Source organism: Gymnodraco acuticeps, unplaced genomic scaffold (assembly GCF_902827175.1).
Source record: "Gymnodraco acuticeps unplaced genomic scaffold, fGymAcu1.1, whole genome shotgun sequence".
Taxonomy (NCBI): Eukaryota; Metazoa; Chordata; class Actinopteri; order Perciformes; family Bathydraconidae; genus Gymnodraco; species Gymnodraco acuticeps.
The window spans coordinates 3,062,187-3,087,122 of NW_022992250.1; the positions used below are offsets into that span (position 1 = coordinate 3,062,187).

The 24,936-nt window shown below is 39.2% G+C and overlaps 1 protein-coding gene across 1 annotated transcript in view; it reads left to right on the top strand.

Moving 5' to 3' along the window:
- The first annotated feature begins 5,689 nt into the window (after window positions 1-5,689).
- The window catches only part of gabra6b (gamma-aminobutyric acid type A receptor subunit alpha6b), a 31,567-nt gene continuing 12,320 nt past the window's right edge, over window positions 5,690-24,936 (top strand). The window contains exons 1-9 of the mRNA XM_034206760.1: window positions 5,690-6,082; window positions 6,232-6,356; window positions 6,754-6,821; window positions 7,848-8,068; window positions 8,589-8,671; window positions 9,100-9,243; window positions 9,443-9,595; window positions 14,593-14,870; window positions 23,821-24,077. Of these exons, the coding sequence (XP_034062651.1) occupies window positions 5,994-6,082; window positions 6,232-6,356; window positions 6,754-6,821; window positions 7,848-8,068; window positions 8,589-8,671; window positions 9,100-9,243; window positions 9,443-9,595; window positions 14,593-14,870; window positions 23,821-24,077 (1,418 nt within the window). The 5' untranslated portion in view covers window positions 5,690-5,993. The remainder of the gene's footprint in view (window positions 6,083-6,231; window positions 6,357-6,753; window positions 6,822-7,847; window positions 8,069-8,588; window positions 8,672-9,099; window positions 9,244-9,442; window positions 9,596-14,592; window positions 14,871-23,820; window positions 24,078-24,936) is intronic.

Here is a 24,936-nt window from a genome sequence, read left to right on the forward strand (position 1 = left end):
GTAGCCAGTGCAATGCTGCTAAAACAGGAGTGATGTGGTCCATCGTCTTTGTTCCTGTTAAAACCCGTGCTGCAGCATTTTGTATTAATTGAAGGGTATTTAATGATGAGTTTGGACAGCCTGATAAAAGGGAATTGCAATAATCCAGCCTGGAGGTGATAAAGCATGGATTAGTGTTTCTGCATTGTTGTGATTTAGGATGTGCCTGATTTACAATATTCCGTAGATGGAAGTAGGCAGTCCTTGAAATTTGCTTTATATGGGATTTAAAAGACAAATCCTCATCAAAGATAACACCAAGATTTGTTACAGTGGTGCAGGAGGTCAAGGTAATACCATCCAAAGAAATTATGTTGTTGGACAGTTTGTTCCGAAGGTGCTGGGGGCGAAGTATAATGACTACTGTTTTGTCAGAGTTTAATAATAAAAAGTTGCAGGTCATCCATGTCTTTATGTCTGTGAGGCATTCTTGCAGTTTAACTAATGGAAATGTTTCATCTGGTTTAATTGATAGATACAATTGTGTATCATCTGCATAACAATGAAAATTGATGGAGATATTCCTTATGATATTGCCCAATGGTAGCATATATATGATGAACAGGATGGGTCCAAGTACAGACCCTTGCGGTACTCCATGACTGACTGCAGTTTGTAATGTAATATAACACACACACACACACACACACACACACACACACACACACACACGCACACACACACACACACACACACACACACACACACACACACACACACACACACACACACACACACACACACACACACACACACACACACAATATAGATGTGTTCCCCCCTCCTCTTATGTGCCCATCCCCCCATGTGAATCACACACAAACACACAAATACACACAGAACAATTTGATACATTTCCCGCTCTTATGTGCCCATCCCCCGACATGGATCACACCTGGCACACACAATACATGTTCAGTGTCTATTCTTTGTATATTTACTATAGTTTTTCATGTATACCAGTAGTCTTACAGTTGAAAAGGGTGTTAAATGAAATTTGGTGATGATTAATGGGTTTTGTGTTAATGTATTGCAGTTTAAACAGGACCGGTCAAATTTGACCGCAAAGACAATAGGAGGGTTAAGTAACACATCCCTCAGCAGAACACATCTATCTCCAACCTTAAAACCCAATCATATATATGTTTGATATGAGTTTTAAAAAGTTAAACTCCTAATCTTTAAGTGCATTGTGATTGTTTTTGAAAACTTGGGTTTTACCGTCTTTGTGTAATTCACTGGGGGCTGTTGGCCGAGTTTAATGCTGCTTAAGTTTCTCTGCCAATTCTTGTTCATACCTTTTTTGTCTGATGTTTACAGGTCAGCTGAGGTAGTAGGAAACAACGTTTTCTTACATTTTCTTGCAGTTACAAGAATCAGTCACCATAGAAATGGTCAAATATGTGTTTTATATACAGTTTTTTCATATGCAATTTATTTTTTATTTGCTTAAGTTATATATAAATATATACAGCATAAACTATTGCATTTACAGAAAGATGTGCCCCACGTGTTGTTCTGAAAGTCTGCCATTTTGAGAAAAGATCAATTATCATATGCATAACATTTACATTTCAATAGCAAATAGAAAGCCTGAGGCAATTAAGTTCATGAATTGAATTTCTGTGTTTTATTGCTGCATTAATTTCCTCTCTCTGTACTGCGGGCTGTTGGCAGCTGTTCATTGGGAGTATTTTGGCTGCACTCAGTTGAAAGTTCATTCGAGGCAGTGAGGACAACTATTTTCTCAAAATCAACATTTATTTTATCTTTCTATGATATAGTTTGGTCACCATGGAAACTGCAGTGAAAAAAATAAATCCCAGCGTCGAATCGACTGGAGGTGGTGCAGCACATCATGTCTGAAGGTTTTTTTTAGCTGATGTGGATGTGTGGCTATGGGGAGGGATGCAGGCTATAGCCAAAGTGAGTCCAAAAGTTTTCAAAGAAGGTGTTCACTGAAGCAGAAGCAGCAAACACAAACTGCAAATTATACGAACACTTACCAACCCTCCTATCATCTACAAAACATAACCTATACATTTAAGTGGGAATCTCAAACATCATGATTTATTTTCTAAACCCCTGACTTTCAACCACTACCTAACCATGACCCCAAATTAAGTCCTAACCCTCCTAACCTTTATTACCTCAAAGTATGGACAGAATGGACAACATTCTAACTTTACCCTAACCCTTATTCCCAATCAATTTTAGAAGCAATGACCAGAAATTCTTCACCTTTCCTTTCTTGTGAATACATTTAGTTCTCAATAGTCTAGAAATACTCCCCACACACACATATTTCGCCACCCATGCTGAGCTTCTTCTACTGTAAGTGGTTACCATAGATACCACATGGTGAGGCTCATGAAGTACAGTGGGTCCATCTCACGTGGGAGCCATTGCTTATTTATAGAAGAACTGTGTGTGGTGTGGCCAGAAATTAGTTTAGACAATGCACTGTTTTGGGGAATAACAAGCAATGAAGTGTCATAGCGTGTAAGAGGTACTGTGCACCACAACATACTAGTACCTCAGTAGTGACTTTTAGCTGTCATTGTGTGTAGTACTTCAGTGTTATAATAATGATAAGTTGGATGTTTGAACTGTGCGTATTGCTGAAAGTACAATGAGGCATTGAAAATATTCAGATCTTTAGCAAAAGAGTTCTTCCCTTGTCATCCATTTGTACAACATTTGAAGGACTTGAATAACGAGCACTGAACAAACAGCTTAGCCAAAAAACCTTTCAAGTGTTGCCATGTGAGAGCTCTTCTTCCTTTAAAAAGGTCAGCAAGTTTTGAAAAGTTACTTTCAATAATATGCAAGCTCTGCACCACACAGCGTGTTATGGGGAATCAAACACAGAGTACATATCATGACATGTTTAATTAAATCCTATTTTGTAGAATAATGAACTAATTAACAAACTCCTACTGAAGGCTTTTCTGTTCTCCTTCAAAACACGTTGGATTTGGAAGTATGTCTCCTTATCTTGCCGAAGTAATTGTATTCCCTAAACTGACATAATTGAATTGCTACCCACCCTGGCAAATGAGGTGTATTGTTCTCAAGGAATGAAGCATACCTAATTGCAATCCATCATAATCACTGTGCCTTTTTTATCTTAATTCACACCTAATTTTAATGCATGAATCAGTGATTATATTTTGTGGAAATATTTTTCTATTACATAAAACACCTTGTACTATTGAACACTGTTCACTTGACACACGCTTTAAAAACTAATGACCAATTACTGAGAGGTATAATTTTGGCCCTACGGATTAGAGAATGAGATGTCAGAGAGGCTTGCTATCAAATGATGATTGTCAAATGATTCACCTGGGCTTATTATAAGCTATACTGACTTTCAGTTAGGAGGATTACTATCTGTTTCATATAATGAACTGCATTTATACCGCTCCTAATTGATCCAGTCCAACCATCTGCTTCTCTACTCTGAAGCACTTGTGTTTCTGGCTGGGTGCCTGACGGAGCACACTTGCCTCAAGACTTCGTGTCCAGGAAGACAGTGATCCAGTCAGGAAGACAGGCATTACATTTTAATAGCTGTCTCTAAATCAGTCAGTCTTCCGGCCATTTACGAGATGCATATAGTGTCTCAGTACACCCTTCTATCAATCGGCCATTTAGCCGGCCAGTCAGACCATCAACCAGCCATCAAGCCTGCATTGTAAGGAAAATAATCACCGCACAAATACACGAGAGTGCACTTATATACGAAAGTTGATTGAGGCCATGGCAATCATCTCTAATCTAAATAATATTGCGTGGTTGCAGAACCCTTTTAGTCTCTACTGAATGCATGCGCTAATTATTTGTGAACACAGAATGCAATTGTTATATGTGGCATGCCTGAAAAGATTATAAATGACCAAAATGTATACATATGATTTGTAAATATGCTATATAGAGGTGGATTAAAGAGCAATGACTCTTGTCTGTGTCACGTGAGTGTGTGTGTGTGTGTGTGTGTGTGTGTACACTATACACATGGGTCTCTGCTAGCTTGTGATGTTAGAAGCCACTTCATAGCATGCTAAGCAAATTTGCACGAATGAGGCAAAGAATAAGTTCACTCTTGTCCAGGCTCATCCACAACCTCATCTAGTGGCAGCAGAATGAATCAGGTCAGAAAGCCTTTCATGGGCAGTGCGCTGTGGTTGGTCAGATGAGCTGACCTCACGGATAAGATCAAGTTGATCAAGGCATTAGGGTCAGATTACTTTTTCTACCAGCAAGCCAACAGAGTAACTGAAATGCAACTTGGTCACAAATCATACAAGATTCATTCTCAATTAGAGCTACAAATGTTACTTCTCCAGTAAGAATACATATGACTACCGGTTCTCTTGCACCTTGCTTCTTCTATGTTTACCATTCATGCTATTCTGCTTTTTCTACTCCTAATAATGCTTTTTCTTCTATTGCCACAACTCTCTAGATGATGGGTTGCTGAGGATACAAGGAACAATACAACTAAATGTTTTCGGGTTAGCCCCAATACACCCAGCAAGGGTACATATTGTTCCCTGAACAACCGACCATACCAAACAACCTCTTGCACCACATGAAGCTGTTTCACTGCGACCTCTCTGGAATAACATGTACACTCTCTGCTTATATGCAATGTACGGAAACGCTAATTCCAGTAATCTAATGTAAACTTGAAATCCTACTGAGCCTAGCTTTACTATGAGTATACAAGCTAAATCTACCCGTACTCACCAGAGGTTTTCCGTTAAAAAATTGGCTCGTTCCATCAGTAATGTCTAATCTTTAAAAAGGATGTGGATGTGCTTGATCTGAGAGTGATCCATTGTTGTGTGCATCATATATATCATATTTTGAGTTTGTTATATAACAGAGTTGAAGGATTATGTTACGTAATCAGACTCCACATGTTAATGCTGTCAGAAGAATATCCTATATGTTTCTCTGCTCACATGAATTATTGATAACATGACTATGATACCACTCATGATAAAAAAGTAATGATGTGCTCAAATTATTTATTCTAGCTCATTGATGAATGGAGACACAACACAGGGAAGGCATTGGAACACAATAAAACATTGGATATTTTTGTCTATTTAAGGAATTTTTTATTATTTTGATTTAAAGGGTTTATTAGTTATGTTCAGTGCAAGGGTTATAATTAGCATTTAATGTAGTGCAGGCAAAAGATTCCTCCCACACAGCACAACACTCAGTTTTTCACCAACCCTAGATCTAAAAATCAATACATTGAATGTAACACTGGGGCAATTATAAACTGTAAAAATGTGACAACTTCACACACACACACACACACACACACACACACACACACACACACACACACACATACACACACACACACACACACACACACACACACACACACACACACACACACACACACACACACACACACACACAAATGCAAACACACAAATTCACATACACACAGTAGTTACAAAAGCTAAGAAGGCAGTGGCAAAATTATATTTAAAAATTATACTGCATTGAAAAGGTCACTGGGTAAACGTTTCATTGATATGATAGCAATATATTTCTGCATGCTCTCTTCCTCTACTTCTCCCTCCCTCTCTTTTTCTCTCCATCGCAATTTTCTCCACAATCTCCTTAATCACAGGCACAGTATCCGTCATTATTTCCACCAACCAGAAACATTTTCTGGATATCTAAGTTTCACTTAAGAACAGTGTATGTCTAAAATGCATTGTTCCGTTAATGTAAATGCCCCCCTTGTTCCTCCTCTTCACTCTCTTAAAAACTCTTCAGGTTTTTCCAACTGAGCGATTCTGAGGCGGGCGCAACCGCACTAGAGGGAGAGTCGTGCTGGACTGGCGCGATATCCTCGCACGGTTCACAACTAAAAGAAGACCTGACCCGCGTTTAATCATGATTTTAAATGATGGAACATGCTGATTTTAAAAGTTGATCAGGGATTTCTAGTTGTGGGTCGTTTGCGAGGCATGGCTTTCCTTTTAACTTGCTTATTTCTGTCTTGGTGAGTATTGCAACTCTTTTCTCTGCATGTTCGGACTTTTACGCACGGGAACCAAAGACTGTGGATAAATGTGCATTTGAGAAACTCTGTATTTTCAACTGTTTTATTATTTGTTGTAATTATCTGTCATAACTGCATATGTACTTTAGTTACAGTGTGAGCAGTGTCTGGGGAAATAAGCCCGTTGATACCAATATTTATTTGGATAACATCACGCGCATATTGGATAGATTACTGGATGGCTATGACAACAGGCTGCGACCCGGATTTGGAGGTATGTTAATGACCGTGTGATATTGTATTTCATACGATATTTCCTCAAACAATATTCAATCGAAGTTCCTTTTCTCAAAATATAAAGTTATACTGCAGTAGTTAGGTGCCTCGTTTGTATTTAGCTGCTGTACTGTAGTGGTTAAAAATTGCAATTCATTTTCGTTTATATAACTTTAAAACAACTACAAAAATGGTCACCTAACAACTGGAAACTGAGTTTGGCACTTCATTTAGAACCATTTCCATGTTATTTTTAAGTTTCATATACAATGTTGCTTTATGCATAACTACACAGTTGATATAGCTTTATTTTGTACTGCTTTATACTGTGTGTATAAAAACATGAAAATGTCTAATCGAAAGTTATTGTTTTTGACTGTTTCCTTTTGTTGTAGGTCCAGTCACAGAGGTCAAAACTGACATTTTTGTCACCAGCTTTGGACCGGTTTCAGATGTTGAGATGGTATGTAAACTAACTATGGCTGAAACAAACAGATACAGGGTGCACAGGCCAATTCAATGGCTATCATTCACAACAAAGACCATGTCAATGTAAGAACACAAAAAATAATATGTAATTTTTTCCCGGTAACTCTCAGCATATAGCATCTCATCATGGCTCAGCTAGCCTAGCCTTCATTATTACAGCATTTGGGCAGGATGTCATTAGTGCAGCTTAGAATTTTAATCTGTTTGACAATCCCCCCGTCTGAGAGCGAGAGAGAGAGAGAGATGTGGCTGATGTTGGGACGGGATAGGTTAGCTACTTCTGCCATGGGATAGGCTAAGCGCTGTATGTCAGTTTTGCTCTACACTTTTCAAGCTTTAGGCTTTCACTGCATATAAAGCCCCCTTGATTTGCCATGTGATATGTTGGTTGCAGTTCTATAGAGATGCATATAAGAGGCTATTCAGGGCAGCAAGACCAACGTTTTTGAACTAAAAGCATCCTATCCTTTGTGCTGACTCTTAAAAAAGTTAACTATATTTACTTAATCTTTTACGTGGCAGTCCATAGAAAATCCAATAAAGGCACCATTAAGTTAATCATTGTATGTCTTATTATCTGTTGCATTGCTAAATATTTCGAAGGAATTTAATATACATGATAAAGAAACATCTTTAAGTGTTATCTTAAGAGAACATTTCTCTATGTCCAAGAATATAAATTCAATTTAAACTTGCTTTAAAGAATCAACGAAAGATTAATGTCTGGATTTTAAAATGTATAAATAAGTGCAAATTTGTGTTTTCAATTTGATTAGTACTGGCTGGCAGCAATAGTAGAATAGCCCAGAGATGAAAAAACAACAACAACTGACTACATTGCCAGTACTGCATCCAGCAGGTCCAACAAAAACCATTGCTCACAAAACCATCTGCCATCCTCTCCGGGGGTAGTGGATATAGTAGTGGCAGGAGCAGAACAGCATCAACAGAATGATTGGTAGTAAATAAATCTTTAACCCACACTCCAACCTCCATCCAGGAATATACCATGGACGTGTTCTTCCGTCAGTCATGGATCGACGAACGGCTGAAATTCGAGGGCCCCATTGAGATCATGCGGCTCAACAACCTGATGGTCAGCAAGATCTGGACGCCGGACACTTTTTTCCGGAATGGCAAGAGGTCCATCTCTCACAACATGACCACCCCCAACAAGCTGTTTCGCATCATGCAGAACGGAACTATCCTCTACACCATGAGGTAACAGTGCTGGACAGTGAGCTCCAAACCAAGCCAAGACCGGAATAGAGCACAGACCTTGAAAGCTAATCAAACAAACAAGCATCCAAGAATATGCACAGACATGAAAAGAAATGAAGAGCGCCATTCCAAAAAACAAAATATGTACCATCTGATTATGAAAACAGGTCTGGAAAGCAATTCAAACAAACGTGACTTCAAATCCCTGTTGAGTTACTGATGGCACAAAAAACACATTTTTAGAAAGAATTTGATTATTTAAGTGGGTCAAATTTACTTTAAAACACTGAATAATTAATTGAGGACTTTATTAAATCCATTGTGTCATTAGTTACTTTCAGGAGATGTACAGTTAAAGGTTTTATGACCTTTTAATAGGGCAGAATTCATACACCCACTTCAAATCAAATACTGCAGCATAATGACTGGATCCATCTTAAAACAGTGATCATTACTTGGCAAGTAACACTGTATCAAATATAAATCAAACACTTCTTTCAACTCTTCTCTATTCTGACAGATTAACTATAAATGCAGAGTGTCCCATGCGTCTGATGAACTTCCCGATGGATGGCCATGCCTGCCCGCTCAAGTTTGGGAGTTGTGAGTTGTTGTTTTTTTAAACCTCACTGGAATGACATGTGGTATCGCAAATGATCCCTCTGTCACTGAGTTACTCACTGTCTGACAGCATGTATTCAAGATTTCCTATCCGCTACATTTGGTGATCTAAAACAAGTCAATCAGCAAAAACACAACTCATTGCTGCTTTCATTGGCTCAAGGAGTAATGTTTTAGTATTTTGGTCAGGCATTTCGTATATGGAAGTTATTTTTTTCAGGTTTATTCATTTACATGCTTATTTTATTTATTATTTTTGAGAATACAAACAATCGGGAAAGTTTTGAAAGCCAGAAACTAGGAGGCAAAAAATGGTTTAGTCACTTTGTGTCCTAAACTATTTAATAAGAATAACTTTATATAATGGTTAATGTCTATCTTTTAACAAAGTTCTTAATTGCCCTGTCTAGATGCTTACCCCATCAGCGAGATTGTGTACACTTGGAAGAAGGGCCCTCAGTCCTCTGTGGAAGTGCCCGAGGAATCCTCCAGTCTGCTCCAGTACGACCTCATCGGCCAGACAGTGTCAAGCGAGAGGCTAAAGTCCAACACAGGTGAGCAGGATTCTTAAATTGGTGTAAGGTCATTTTTTTACATACATACTTTCTTTAAGTTTTCACTGGGTTCATATTTTGCATTGTACATTACTTAAATAATTGTTTTCTAATGTAACCTAAAAAGATGGGTGTCTATGTCTATGAGTTACTGATATGCCACCGAAATCACAAACATCGTTGCTGTTTTCTCTCTCAGGTGAATATGTCATCATGACAGTCCACTTCCACCTGCAAAGGAAAATGGGATTCTTCCTGATTCAGACTTACATTCCCTGTATTATGACTGTCATCCTGGCCCAAGTGTCTTTCTGGATTAATAAGGAATCAGTTCCAGCTCGGACTGTGTTTGGTAAGTTTCCTTTAAAATTAATATTCTGAATAAAACCTGATGTACATTTCAAGGGGAAAAGGGACAAAACATATCAAATGCCTGTATTGCTTTCCTGCTGGCAAGGAATCATTTGGAAAATTCAAGAGCATTTTTATTTTTGCTGGCAAGAAATGTACTATGACTTGTAGAAACAGTTTGAAATACTTCAGGTTGTGGTATTGGGTCTTATTTTTGAATGTTGCAAGCCTTTATGTTAAGTTTTCAGTTCTCAAAAGTCAACTTCATTTTCTTCAAGTATCTAAAACTTAAATGGGAATGTATTGACCCACCACCCACTGCTTGACCCCAGATGGAGTATCGCTCTGCAAACTTTAAGCAAGTGTACTTTTCCATATTTACTGTGCTCTGATTAGTTTGTACTTAAAATAAAACCTTCCTAAAGAGAACAAACATATACACAGTCACCACAGTATGTGTTAACCTTTCTTCATTAGCTCCATCTCTATTAAATGTCCTTTTTAAAATGTGCCATGCAATGGACGAGAGAGGGAGGATTTTTACTCGAGCCTTTTCCGAGCACTCACAGGTTCCGCTTGGTCACATTACATTACGCTTAAGTTGCCACCAAGCTCTAGCCTCAGGAGCAGAGAGGGTAAGAGACACTGAAGAGAGACAGGGAAAGTAAGACTGGGAGGAATGCGAGGGACACAAAGACAAAGTAAAGACAAAAATCACTAGAAGAAGGTCATCTTCTTTAGAATTCAATTTCCCCTTACTCTAATTTCCAACAAGCTGTTGCTGAGCAGACTAACACTTCTGGCCGCTGTAGATCACGGTTGTGTAGTTTGTGCCTGTCTTTGGAAGAAAGCCAGCTCTCCAACGAGCCTGCGCACTTATTCAGAATAGATCCAAATCATTAGTGTTAGTGTGGAAGTCGAGGCCCCATGCGGAAAGCACATCTGTGGTAACTCATTAACCTCAATCGTCTTGCTGTTTCCATTTCACTCACTATAAAAAATGATACAATAAATGCTCATTCTCTGGATGCTATGCTTTTAAAAAAGAGCCCTGGGCAGACCCACGGCATGCTGGGTAGAATAAGGTAGAAGAAATGATATATGTTGGGTATTCTGTACTGAAAGAAAAAGGTCACGCTATATCTTCAAACTCAAAGTCTATTTACTAAATTAAGAGCTCTTGGAGTCACAGTCAAATATATGTTAAACAAAGCCAATATTAAGTTAAATAAATGCTGTCGATGTGAGGTTTAAGAGAGGAAGTAAAGAAGAGGATATGAAATGCTATGTGGATGTGCTCCACTCTGAGAGTACATTAAGTCATAGTATGTTCTGTGCCGGATTGTCAACAACCTCTCTAAGAGCTCAAAGTCCCTTGAGCACAAGTCTCACAGACTTAATTGAGTGTGGCCTAATTTGTACCTTGCTTTTTTCATATAAAAGCACATAAATGCCCCAAGCACTTCATTTCTATCCTGTCTTTATACGTCATCCCTCTCCCTCCTACACTTTTTCTTTATTTCTTTCTCTATCCTCTCCCTCCTACCCTGACAGGCTTTCTTCCCATGTCCGTCCTCCCCTTTGCAATCATGTAACTTGTGCTTGAGCTATTGACAGTCAATGCTGGCTGGTTATAGGAGGAAGTTGCACTCCAGAGCTGTTAGCTTTCACTGCAAAAGTGTTGTGTAGAAAATGCCATTGAGACATTATTAAGTGCATTAAATCCCCAATAATTCCCTGTGCTGCTAATGAAATGTGCACAACTACACTGCACATTTGGTAAAAGCACGGAAGGGAGTGTTCAATGGCCCCTTTTCCCTGCTTGCTTTAGCTTGATGAAAGTGAATTAGATATGTACTTTGTAAATGGGCCATTACAAGAGATGTTCATTGTCAGCATCTTTATCTGATTGAATAAGATTGGAGTCTGTGTAAGTCAGAGGAAATCCCTTTTCCAGTGTTTTGTCTAACACTAACAAAATATCCTCTGTCACAGATATTTTATATATATTATTATGTAATCAAGAGTATTTATGAATGGCCTCGGAGTATACAGTGTTTTTCTTTCTGTTGTATACTTTGAGGCTGTGCTCAAAGTGATCTTTGCTCTGGGCTGTGGTTAGAAGTTAGGAAACACTTTTGACAGACTTGGAAAGTCTAGTGCAATCCCAAGAAAGACATCAGACAACCATGTTATTTTCACTCTCCCACATTCACCATTTATGCATGTATTTGTTTTCTTTAAAAGTGTTTCCATTATATTATCCATAGTTTGCAATATAAACAGATATTAGCAAATTATGTCTGGCTTCTGTCCGGGTCATCTTCTTGAATCGCTTTTTCTAAAGTGCTTCCAGATATTTGGATGCCCTTATTGGTGTGATAGTGCGGGGCATGGGTCAGTCTGCTTATTGACAGATTAGTATCTGGAGAGAGGACTTTTTAGCAAAGCCTGCTGGCCTGAAATGTCACATGGCCTGACCTTTCTGTTATATACCATCTTGTATTGGTGCCGCTATGTGTCAGAGTTATACTTGGGCAAATCAATTGTGAGTTCATTATTATTTGTAATAATATAACATGTAATGCATTCATGTTACTATTTTTATAAAAAGCTGAAGGATATACACATACGTTGTGTTGCGTAATAAAAAAAAGCCGATTTATTTCGACATCCTCTTGTTCGTGGGATTAAACATTGATTAATTAACTGCTTTTAATTTCAATTTGTTTGTAGCGTTCATGGATGTTTAAAATGTCAATAATATTAATAGTTGATTTAAACACGGTGCAACATGTTGTAACAGATCTCAATTTGTGCACATTATTTACTGTAACAATTTAATTATTACATTTATCAACATCTATGATTCACCACCGTACATGCTAAGATCTCGGTAGGAAGTCATTTTGAATCATCTCTGCAGCATTATTGTCTTATAAACATCGAAGCCACGAGTGTTGCAACTGTCCTCTTTGCAATGCTAAACAGATCACAGATGTTAAATGCCAGATAGTATATTTTGCAAAGAGAGTCAAAATGAATCTTTCAAAATAAACTCTGCTGCTCCGTTTTCCGCTCAAATAATATAACTGTTTTGGTGAGAAGTCCTGATGGAATTGACTGTGTGTGTGTGTGTGTGTGTGTGTGTGTGTGTGTGTGTGTGTGTGTGTGTGTGTGTGTGTGTGTGTGTGTGTGTGTGTATGTGTGTGTGTGTGTGTGTGTGTGTGTGTGTGTGTGTGTGTGTGTGTGTGTGTGTGTCTGTGTGCGTGTGGTCTCTTATAATCAAGCCTCTACACTGTTATTCATTAATAAACATTTCCAGGCATTGGTCATATGGATCACCAAGTGACAAATAAATAAATAATAAAAACAATTAGACTAAAGACTAAATTATAGCTACTGTAAAGCACAGGGCAGCATAAAAACAAAAGAAAAACAAACAAACAGGGTGATAGACTCGATAATCTCTGCCAGCTCAAAGCACCTAAACAGTTTCACTTACATGGGACTACATCTTGCTGAAATAGTGCTAGCATACACTATATGACAAATATATTTTTTATGAAATCTTAAAGTTCAAATTCTGGGACAGTTGCTGTATTGCCCTCTGGACTGTTATCTGGAACTTTGGTTTATTTAAAAAAATGGGAAGGTAGATTTCTTCATAGGAATAATACTAATATTGGCTTAAACAAGGGGGACCAGCAGCAAAGCTTCCCGCCCCGAAAAACTAGATTGAATTGTACCGAAGTACCCACGTACTTGATTGGGCCATTTAAAAAGGTACATATTTACTGAGAGTTTACGATATCAATGTCTTTCTGATGTTTGTATGCTATGTTTGAAGCTAGAGCCAGGAGGCTGTTATCTTCAGTGTTGCATTTACACAAGAAAAAGCAAGCATACTAATTTGCATAAAATAACTATAAAGCTGAAGTTACTATTTGTGGGCGAACAGTGGATAAGCGAGGTGACTTCTTGTGTGCAGATTAAAAAACCTCATTTAGTTATTCATTTGTGAACTTTGCAGAAGTTTGTAAAGCAAGCATATTTTTGAAAGTTGGAAAGAGAAAGGCAAGTCTTTTTCCCTGTGCTTTCAGTTCAAACCGGAGAGATGTGATGTAAGAATTACATATTTATTGTTTACACGTCATATGAATGAAATGATTGCCATGATAATACAACAGGATAATGTAATGGTGTTTGGCGATTAGGCCCCGGTTTGCAGGATAATCATTCAGGAGGGAAATAACCGCTCCGATGAAATCCCCGGGGTCTAGACACTGGTGGTGGTGATGAGTAGGTGAGACCGGTCTGAAGGAGGAAGGTTTAGCTTTGTCCTGAAGGATACGGGAGGCGAGAGGGGTGGAGGCGGGTTGCGTGTGATCATCTGCAATGACAACTGACAGGGAGGAAGAGCAGGCATTTAATTAATTTAGCATGTGCAGCGATTGGCTGCTGAGGGGTGACGCCCTCGTATTTAATGAGGGGGGAAGGGAGCCATAGAGTGACGTGTAAGTGACTCGTGTTAGGTCTTCCTTATTGAACTTGCGCTAAAGCTTTCATTTCTTATCCAAAACAAGGCTTACTGCCTTCTGGCTATTCTCACTGACATGTGAGTGGTATTGATCTTATCATCTAGCTCTCTACAGACAAAGTAAATAAAAGCATTTCCAAAGATGTCAGATTATTCCAATTCTTTAGGTTCCTAGCTATGGTATACCAAAGCAGTAAACACATGACTAAATACAAACCAATTTATCCCAGTGCTAGGTCAGATAATATTGATTGTTGTGCTTTTATTTATGTCTTAATGTGTGCATATGTATAAATGTGTCTGTTGATTGTGTATATAGGATATACATATTTCATATTTTTGTATTTGGTGATTTGGCATTTCGACTGAAAGATTGACAATAAAGTTGACTTTGACTTTTGACTTTGACTTGAGATAACATGTGAGATTCCTAACTCCCGTCTCCTTTTTGTCTCCAGGTATCACCACTGTCCTCACCATGACAACGCTCAGTATCAGCGCTCGACACTCCCTCCCTAAAGTTTCTTACGCCACAGCCATGGATTGGTTCATTGCCGTTTGTTTCGCCTTTGTATTCTCCGCCCTGATTGAGTTTGCAGCCGTGAATTACTTCTCCACCCTGCAAGCTAACCGAGAGTTGAGGAAGGCAGCAGCCATGAAGGTGGCGGCCCAGGAGGCAGCGGCTGCAGCAGCTACACCGACCTCAGCCACGGGGATTGACGGAGATCTTTCCTCAGTAAGTCTACCCCTCTGTTTCACACTTGCTTTGTTTACATGCTTTGAACAATCAGTTCTTAAAGGTCATCTATTATGCAAAATCTACTTTTTCATGTATTTTATACATAAACATGTGTCTCCTCTGTGTAAGGAGATTCTGAAAGTTTCAAAAAAGATTCGTCTCACTTTTTGTCCAGATCCATTTATATAAAAACCTGTCAGAAAATGAGCTGATCAGATTTTGGCCACTTTATGATGTCATAACGATTCTTTGGCTTGTGTAACCATTAGCCAATCACCAACCAAGGTAACCCCCGCACACCTTATCACCTGAATCTCCTCCTAGAGCACCATTCTGTTCTTTTTAACCAAATATCTCACAGAGGGGCGTGGGGAGTGGCTTCTTATTTTCATTTAAAGTAAAAGACAGAGAATCAGCACTTTTGAAACAGGGCAGAAACAGAGTGGATTATGGGATGCTACAATGGGTGATTTGTTTGGTGTGGGGAGGCTGTGGCTCAATGGGATAGTGCGCTGAACTTTGAATCAGGGGATAGCAAGTTCGAGTCCCACTGCAGTGAGCATGTCGTTGTGTCCCTGGGCAAGACACTTCACCCCAAATTGCTCCTGTGGGGATTTTCCACATTATTGAGTATGTAAGTCGCTTTGGATAAAAGCGTCTAAAGTGACATGTAATTTAATATGTTTTGAGCAAAACACTTCAGAGACATGTTTGTATATATTTGTGACCTATAATATATCGACGAAAAACAGTATAATAGGGGACCTTTAAGTTCAAACCTGTGTGAACGTACAGGTTTACCATATATTTAGTTGTCCGCAAAATGCAAAAGTTACTAATATCCATGCTCCATGTAATGTGTTCATCAGTCAGAGGATGGCAGATCGGATGGAAACATGATTCAAGTCTTAGAGCTGTACCAATTAAAGTGTTTTCACTTAGACATGTAGGTTACACACAGCAGTGAGATTACTGATGCTGTATACAGATACAGACCTTACACGTTGCACAGGGTTGCTATGATAAATGATGATCAGAGCTCACAGGAAGAGGGCTTCACTTGGCCTCATTACATGCCTCTACATCTCCTCATCAAACCACTCCACCTCTCGCCCCACCACACTTCTGTCCTTTCTCTCACAAATACAAATTGAGAGCTAAATAACATTACTGTCCTCAGAACTTTGAAGTCCATTTGCTGAAAGTTTGTGAATGTAAGGTCAGTACTTCATTTGAACCATTCCCCTTATTGGACTTTGTCAAACATGTTTTTTGCCCATGTAAGGCCCTGTCACACTGTCCCGAAATTGACACCCGATGGACACACGAATATGGAATTGTGAATTTCGCACGAAGATGGCCCCGAACCACACACGAAGGCAACATTTACATTACATTTAAGACATACAACTGCAATGAAAGTACCAAAAACAATTATGTTACAGTACTATGATACTGTACTGATATCTTCAGACTTTGTTCTTTACTTTATCCGTCGTTATATGTCGAAAATATTACGTTTTCTCCGTAATGTTGTTTCCATAACAACAACAACTTCCTGTCAACTGTCCTTCAAAATAATATATTATATCGTTTTTAGTTTCACAGAACACAAATTGGGTTATTTACATAATATATTTACATGATTTTGTTGTGCAATAAAACAACCCGATGGACACACGATAAAGGAAATGTTCAAATTCGGCTGTGATCGTAGCAACATCGGGCCATTCGTGAGGGCATCTTAAGCCATCGTATGACCGCCGGTGGAGTTTCTCAGGCTCCGGCAGCAACTTCGTGAGCGGTGGCAAAATCTTTGGCATGCCAAAAAATTGCCGAAGGACCTTGCGAAGGTTCATTTTCGTGTTGAATTCGTGTGTCAATTGTGCCCTTCGTAAGGCCATCGTGAGGGCATCTTGTTATCATCGGTGCCATCGGGCATTCGCCCCGATCAGAGTGAGGGTGAATGCACCGATGATAACACGAAGATGACACGATTTGACAAGATGCCCTCACGAGTGCCTTACGAAGTTGCCGCTCACGAAGTTGCTGCCGGAGCCTGAGAAACTCCACCGGCGGTCATACCATGGCTTAAGATGCCCTCACGAATGGCCCGATGTTGCTACGATCACAGCCGAATCTGAACATTTCCTTTATCGTGTGTCCATCGGGTGTCAATTTCGGGACAGTGTGACAGGGCCTGTAAGGTTTCCCAAAATAACGTCTAATTGGAAAATGCATATGGAGTTTAATTTAGGTCACTTTGATGAAGACAAACACACCAGTAACACATCAATGATGTACCACTGGTATGGTTATGTAGCCACTGTAGCTTTGTTTATCAGAATGTGTTAATCCCCGCTAATTGATAGAGAACAGTTCCATTTATGTGGATGAGTTGCATGTGGCTGACTTGAAACCTTACTTTATTTGTTTACAGTTTCAGAAAATTGCATCATGCAAGGTCATGCTGCACTAGCTTAAAGACGTTCCTCTGTCACAATAAGTATACAAATTAAAATATCATGTGTATGACTTGTCAGTTATTCTGTTAAGTCCTGACTCTGAGTAGATAGGGAGCGGTTACACAGGCAGTGTGTGTCTATCAGCGACGTGCAGTCAGGGGAGGCAGAGCCTCACCTGTCATACTCATAGACTGGCCATACTACAATGTAACGGAAAAACAACTAAAGAAAAACTAAATAGTAATAATAATAAAATGTCTCCACTGATCTGTGTTGTAAATGTGATTTATGTATGATTCCAATCGCTTTTTATAGTCAAAATCAGCAAATTTGCCGAGCTCCGCTACAACTACATGGGAGCGATGAGGAGTGAGGCAGGGACGAGCTCTGCCTCACGTAAGCCTGCAGTAACTTGCTGGAGCGCGGGCACTAATTTAGCGCGGGCACTTATTTTGTGAGCGCGCTCAAGCCAGTTACTGTGTGGTAAGGTGAGGCACAGATGAGCTCTGCCTCACCTCAAAATGCGTCACCTCACAGAAACTGGCTGGAAAGCGGGCACTCAGCGCATGCCTGCACCATCTCACTGTATGTCACCAATGTAATGTTTGTAGATCCCTCTATTACATTTATCCTCGCCATCCATAGTCTCTAAATAACTTATTTCACGTATATATGATATTTAGGCTCGCTGGTCTCATCATACAACGGCAATGAAAAAAGCACCAAGGGAGGCAGCCATAACCTCTGCCGCACTGAAGGGGGCGAACGTGATCCCACAGGTCCTTGTTGCTACTGTTATTCTATGCAGAGACGGTATAGACGCGAACAACAAACTAGACTTTTGAAACTAGAGGAAGATGGACTTTTACAAAAAAGTAATAGAGATTGTTGTCCAGAAGGATAGCATGGACTTCATCTTCAAGTCAAGGTAAGACCACATTGGTAATGAAAATGGGATCTTACTAAGAAAGAACAATCCAATATTTAGATTGTGGGTATCCTTTTGTTGAACGGTCTGTTTAAAATGAATCGAAACATCAGACCAAAAAAGCTTTTGAAAATAACAGAATATTTCGATTAAGGTCAGAATATAATATTTGTAAATCTGACTCTGAAAGAGTCAGTGCCTCACCAGCCATGAACCTCACCGCACGTCACTGGTGTCTATTGGGTGCAAAGTGTTACCCAAAATATTAGATAATGTATAATCTTTCTTTAACTTTCATCTGTATTTGGTGCTTTTATACTTATCATGCCTTTCATCTTTGCATTATTTATTAGTAGTTGTTATATCTTGCTAACCTTTTCTTTGTTTCTTCACCTGGCTGTCTCTTTGTCTTTTCTGCTGTCTGAATCAGTCTTTGCCTTTATGTAACCATTTCCATTTGAATGTTCTGTATTAGCGTACGGAATGGTAGAAATGGGTTATTATAATACAAACTGGTGATGAAATAACATATATTGTGCACAGGTGTACTTCCAGTGCTTTTGCTCTAAAGCCGATTGGTTATACTGGTTAATAGCCTATGGTGAAGGTTACAACATAATATAACATTGCACTAATGCCTCGATAGAGTGGTGTATGAAATTGTGTTTGGTATTGCCTGGTGTGTGCCTGGTATCTCGTTTTCTTTTCCACTTTTTGATTTGCTATAAGTCTACAATATCTCTTTCTTCTCCTGTTCAAACTTTTGCTTATTTGCAGTCACAAATGCAGCCTGTGCAATATAAACAATCCACACTATATACAATCTTTCGTTCATCCTTTGTCTCCTACCAAAGAAAGTCATACTCTCGCTTACATCTCATCCATATCTCTTTTATTTTTCCACCTCAACACACACAAAACGGCACCAGCATGTAACAATTTCCCTCTTTTGCAGCCCTTTCTCCAACCCCTTGCTGTGCTCTCCATGTGAACCCTCTACACACACTCTCTTACGCACACACACTTCTTTTGACAACCCCTCTTTTGTCTCTCTCACCCTCTTTTTCCTTGTATGTGCTGTCCAAACATGCACACTGAAACCCAGTTATCTCCACTTTAGCCACGCTTGTCCTCACAGTACAAAACGAGCACAGGTCCATGCATAATCTGCAGGACACACTCACACCAATATACCAAAGGCTCGTATATATGCACACACGTAATCTGCAGCAAAGGATGCCCACACATCCATACCCTCATCACTCTATACGATCATGTTTTATCCATCCATCCATCAACAGTATCTATCACCCATCCATCCCTCTCTCCCAGTCCTCTATTCTGCCCTGTAACTGTGTGATAACCACAGAGTGACACGAGGAGACAGCCAGTGGCTCTGTGAACGATGTTGCTGCAGATTATGTAAGAGCCATAGATTAAGGGAATATCCAGCAGATCACTGCAGGCTCACAAGAAGGAGGGCAGCCACCACAATGAAGCGGAGTGGGGGCTGAGAGAGCTGGCCCAGTCCATTTTTGTGGAGCAAGATGGAGGATTGGATGGATGGTGGGGGGGCCTGTGTGGTTTTGTTTGTGTGCATGTGTGAGGAAGAGTTACACTAAGAGAAAAAGAGAGTGGGAGGGATGCATCATGGAAAATGACTGCTTTCAGAAAATATGTAGGAGGAAAGACTTCATTACACAGAGAAAAGGAAAAATACACAATGGTGTATCATTGGGAATAAAATAACCGTCCTGCAGTCACGATTTTTTAAAAACTACGTCCAGTTATGACTGGCAGGTACAGCCACAACAGGACTGAATACCTTATAGTGACATAAGATAAATATGTCATTGAATGATTCAGATGTCCGTAAACACAAAGGGAAAGGGGGTGTTTGCAAGTGTGTGTAAAGTGTGCTGCTTGCTCTTTCAGTGGCATGTGTGAGTAGGTGGTGCAGTATGTGGTGAAGCAAATAAACAGAAAATAAAACATTTGGTGGGAGGAAGAAAAGGAGAGACAGAAGGGACCTTTATTTATAGGCCAGGGCACATGTGCTGGTAATCAAGCAATCAGTGACAATTACTGGGATGAGGAGATGTAGTTATTAAAGCGGGACACGTTTGATTTTTAGATTCGATTTCTGATTAGTTGTAGGGTGTAGAGTTATGGTTTTCATGTACAAAAGATACCAGGGAAGTTTTTTGTTGCTGTCCCCTGAGGCCTCCCACTACTAACTGTACAGTAGATCATATATATTTGATATATATGATATATAATGAATAATTATATATAGGAATAATTATATATGTGTATGTCTAGTTTACATACACTATAGATGGACTACATCAAAGTTTTGTAAGTCTCACCCATAGCCTGAGCACCAATACATTATCCTGGGACTTTGTCACACAACACTCAAACCTTATGGGTAATAGAAATGTATTTTTTGACTTGTTAACCTGCAGGAGGTTCCATCTTCAAATGTAATTTCACAACCTCATAAATATGATCTGCCTGCCCGGAATGAGGACAAATCAGCGTTGAAATTCCATCACATAAGAAGCTAGGGGCTTGTATTATACTAGAGTTAAATCTGGAGTGTGATCTTGTTTAACTAACAATAAACTAGAAAGCAACATTTCTTTCAGAATCAGAAGTAAAAGTAGTCTTTTTCCTGCATGTCATTCAACAATCCTGAGATTTCTCCACTGTATATGGAGTGGATAATAAGAGGACCTTGGATACATTTGTTGGATGATGATCAGGTCTTACATTCATAAAAACATCTGTGGATTTTGTATTTCCAGCCATATAGCCAAATAATTTGTTGTTCTCTCACTTTCTAAACCTACATTTTTTTATAAAGAGCACTATAGTTGTTTCTAGGATACCTTCTTATTTCAAACACATTTATATATTTACATACACATGTACATCTTCCCCGTCAAATTATAATCCACACACCCACTCAACACCCACATAGATGAACCTACAGTACATGCACTTACTCCCATGCCATATTGGTAGTGCACAGTTAGAGTAACCTTATGTCACATGCACGCCTACACACACATACACTATGAAACACACTTAGATGGAGAGACCGCCCACGCATGCACATTAATAGCCACACCCAAACAACATCCATGGATCCATCAGGCAGCGCCCATCCTCCCCTGTCAAAGTGGGTCTGTTGAAAGTTGAGCAGTGGATAAAGAGGAGAGGAACTGATCCCTCTGGGATTTGACCAGGAAGAAGCCAAGGCAGCCTGTTGTCATTAACACAAATAGCTTGTGTATCAGATCAGATGTGCACAGTACGCCACACAGGCCACACTCCCAACATGTACTTAAAGCATGATCTTTGACTTTAAAAGGAACCATTGTACTGATAGGGAGCTAACATGTAAAGCTGCAGCCTGGTGTTGTTGGAGGTTTGGACATCATCCTGTAACAATAGAAAACAAATAGACCTCCATGTTTAAATTCCTGTTTGAACTCAAATATGTTGCCCTTTAAAATGAGCAGTTATTCAACACAAGAAAGCACACCTAACTCAGAGTTACGGGCACACATTGTAATTAAATGAAGAGTAGATTAACGTATGGATGACCAGCTGTTAGATTGGCAGGACAGGACAGGACCCCTCCCCCTGTCATGTTGCTAGAGGGTTTAACACATCACAATCTAATGTTGTGTTTTATTCTACTCAGAGGACCTTCCATAGCAACCATTGTGTTTCAACTCAAGCCTTTATCAAGAATGAAACGGTGATACTATTGTTTTACATGTTGAACTGGAGCGCAGTTCCTTAAATAAAAGTCTCACACTAATGAAGTCTGAATAGATTAGAATATGTTTGTATCTCTCTGTGTAGCATCATTATTTCCATTCCATCTCTATCTATCTGTCACTCTCTTATAGGTCTTTCTCTCCTTTTGTCAGAGTTAGGAAACTATCAGTACTATTCCACAGTTAAATTGATTGTGTTTCAGTGATATGATGATAACAGTTTCACCATTTTTCAAAGGGAAGGACATTTATTATATATTGGTTTCTTTTACTATCAATACAAAAATTATATTTTCTCGATTTACCGATTTACCTAAGCCCAATACGTATAGATATTCAGTTAAATATAATATCAAACTGGGAGAAAAGCCAAACATTTTAATATTTCATATTCCTATTTGGTGGGTTTTTTCTGTCAATTGGCACATATTTGCAGCTCTATTTCTTAGTAGAAAATGTTGTCCTATAATTAACCAACATACAACACTCTCTATTTATAGACCTCCACTGCTGTTTTTCTCTGTTTCATGTTTCCATGGTTATGATCATGAAGTCAGACCTTCATACGGATTAGAAATGAAAAGATTTCTCAATGTAATCTAATCAGCAATGTTAAAAGTCATCAGTTGTACATCTGAAGATAGCTGCCAAAGTAATAACACTAGAATATCATTTTATCATTTAACAAACAAGAAGTACACTGAACATTTATTCGTGGGGGAAACAATCGTGTTCGCAAACATTTTGTTATATGCAGAACTAATCTAGTTTTATTTTTAGCTTGGACAGAATACAGGTTTGGAAGTGTTCCCCTCAGCCAGAGGATTGTAACAGTTTGTTTCTCAACCTGTATGAGCATGTAATCCTGTAGCCGCACAAATCCAGCCTAAATCTCACAAATTCAGTTTTTATTCCAAGACTGTACTCAGCAAAAAAACATCCACTGAGAGCTGAAAATGCCCCGTTACATGCAAGCTGGAGCAGTCGGTGAATTATACATTTTCTGAAACCTCACAACCAAACTTAAATGGTCAGGTTGTTTAGTAATAAATCCATTTGAAAAGGTACAACATATGTGAACATTGTTTTACCAATAAACCTGCAGTCTTGCATTACAGAAAAAGAGATGGCCCTCTTTCAGTCTCTCTCTCATTTCCTTTGACTCTACCTACAGAGACTGTACACATTGTGCAGCTGATTCACTGCTATTGGATCAGGGAGCATGTGTTGAGATCACACTGGTTTACTGAAAGTTGATGAGGCATAGCGATATGTGTGTCAATATGTATCGAACCTCTTTTGTTTAATATGTTTTGTTTGCCTCCCACAACTGTTACAATCTTAATGAAACGGGTTGATTAAAAACACATGAAATCAAAAACAAACATCATTGATTTCCTTTGTTAAGCTTAATTACTTGTGGTACTCATTGGTATTCCAGACAGTTTCTGGCAGAAACACACATTTCCCGCATGCGCAAATCAACTCAAAGCTGAGCAAATATGGCACTGACATCAGGCTGAATCTTCCATTTTCTCTTTAGTTGTTTGTAATGTGTTGATATCAATTCAATTATGAGAGGTTGTTCTTTTCCATGAAGAATCAGTATTACTATTCTAAGCACTATGAGGATTTTCTGACCCTCTGGAAAAAGTACAGAACCACTTTTATTCTGAATACCCACATATTAAATCACGTAACATTCTCTTTAATGCCAATTGCCTCTAACAGATCTATACTTTTCTTTCTGCCTCTCCAAGGTGGATGCGAGCAATGTGCTGAAGAAGAGGATGAACTCTGCCCTTCTGTTTGAACGGCCTTCCAAAACATTTCCCAACCCACCCGTCAATGCCCAAGCCTTCCTGCAGCAGGGTTCGGCTGTACCAGACAACAACGTTCTGACCGGCACCAGCATCATCGACAAATACTCCCGCATCCTCTTCCCTCTTTCCTTTGGCGCCTTTAACCTGGTCTACTGGATCGTCTATCTCACTAAGGACACAATGGAGATGTCAAGGTGAACAGATGGCATGGTTCTTACAAACATTCTAATTCTTAACTGAAAATACTGTGTTTGGAGGAATCTAGCACAACCTCAACCAGGCTACAAAACATATCCAAAAGTTCCAAACGTGTGTTAAAGTGCCACAGTATGATAATGTCTTTGTCCCAAAACGTAACATACAATATTTCACGCTAAGGCTATCAACGAGGCGATACTGGTTGGCACATGCATCATGGCCGCCGGGGATTTTGGGCCCCATGAAAATATATCACATTGGTTACTTAAACATTTTGTTCTTAATGTTCTGAAATTGTTTGGGCCCCTGTCAGTCACGGGCCCTTAGAATCGTCCTAACTGTTCACCCCCTTACGGCGCCCCTGCACGCAACCACAATCTATCACAGTACAGTCACAGCACACTGAGTATTTTTTAACCCATGGTTTTCCAAAGTACATAAAATGTATATTGTGGAACATTCGCAATACGCCACCCATAAAATAAGGCCTAACAGAAAAAATGGGCATTCATGTAAATGGCAATATACAGTATGAGAAAACATGGCTTGGATTACTTCTATTTGTTGGTGCATGCCATTTGAATAAACAAAACCAAGAAAACAAGGCAGACAACATCATATATCTGGACCCTGAGTCTGTAATAAAGTTTTCATTCATTCATTCATATATATACTGTACTATAAGCTATTATTGTTTTGATGTTACATGTATGTGAGTATGTCTTTACATTATTATGTATGTATGTATGTATGTATGTATGTATGTAGGGAGGCTGTGGCGCAGTGGATAAGTGCGTTGGTGTTTGGATCAGGGAAGCACAGGTTCAAACCCCACTGCAGTCAGCATGTCGTTGT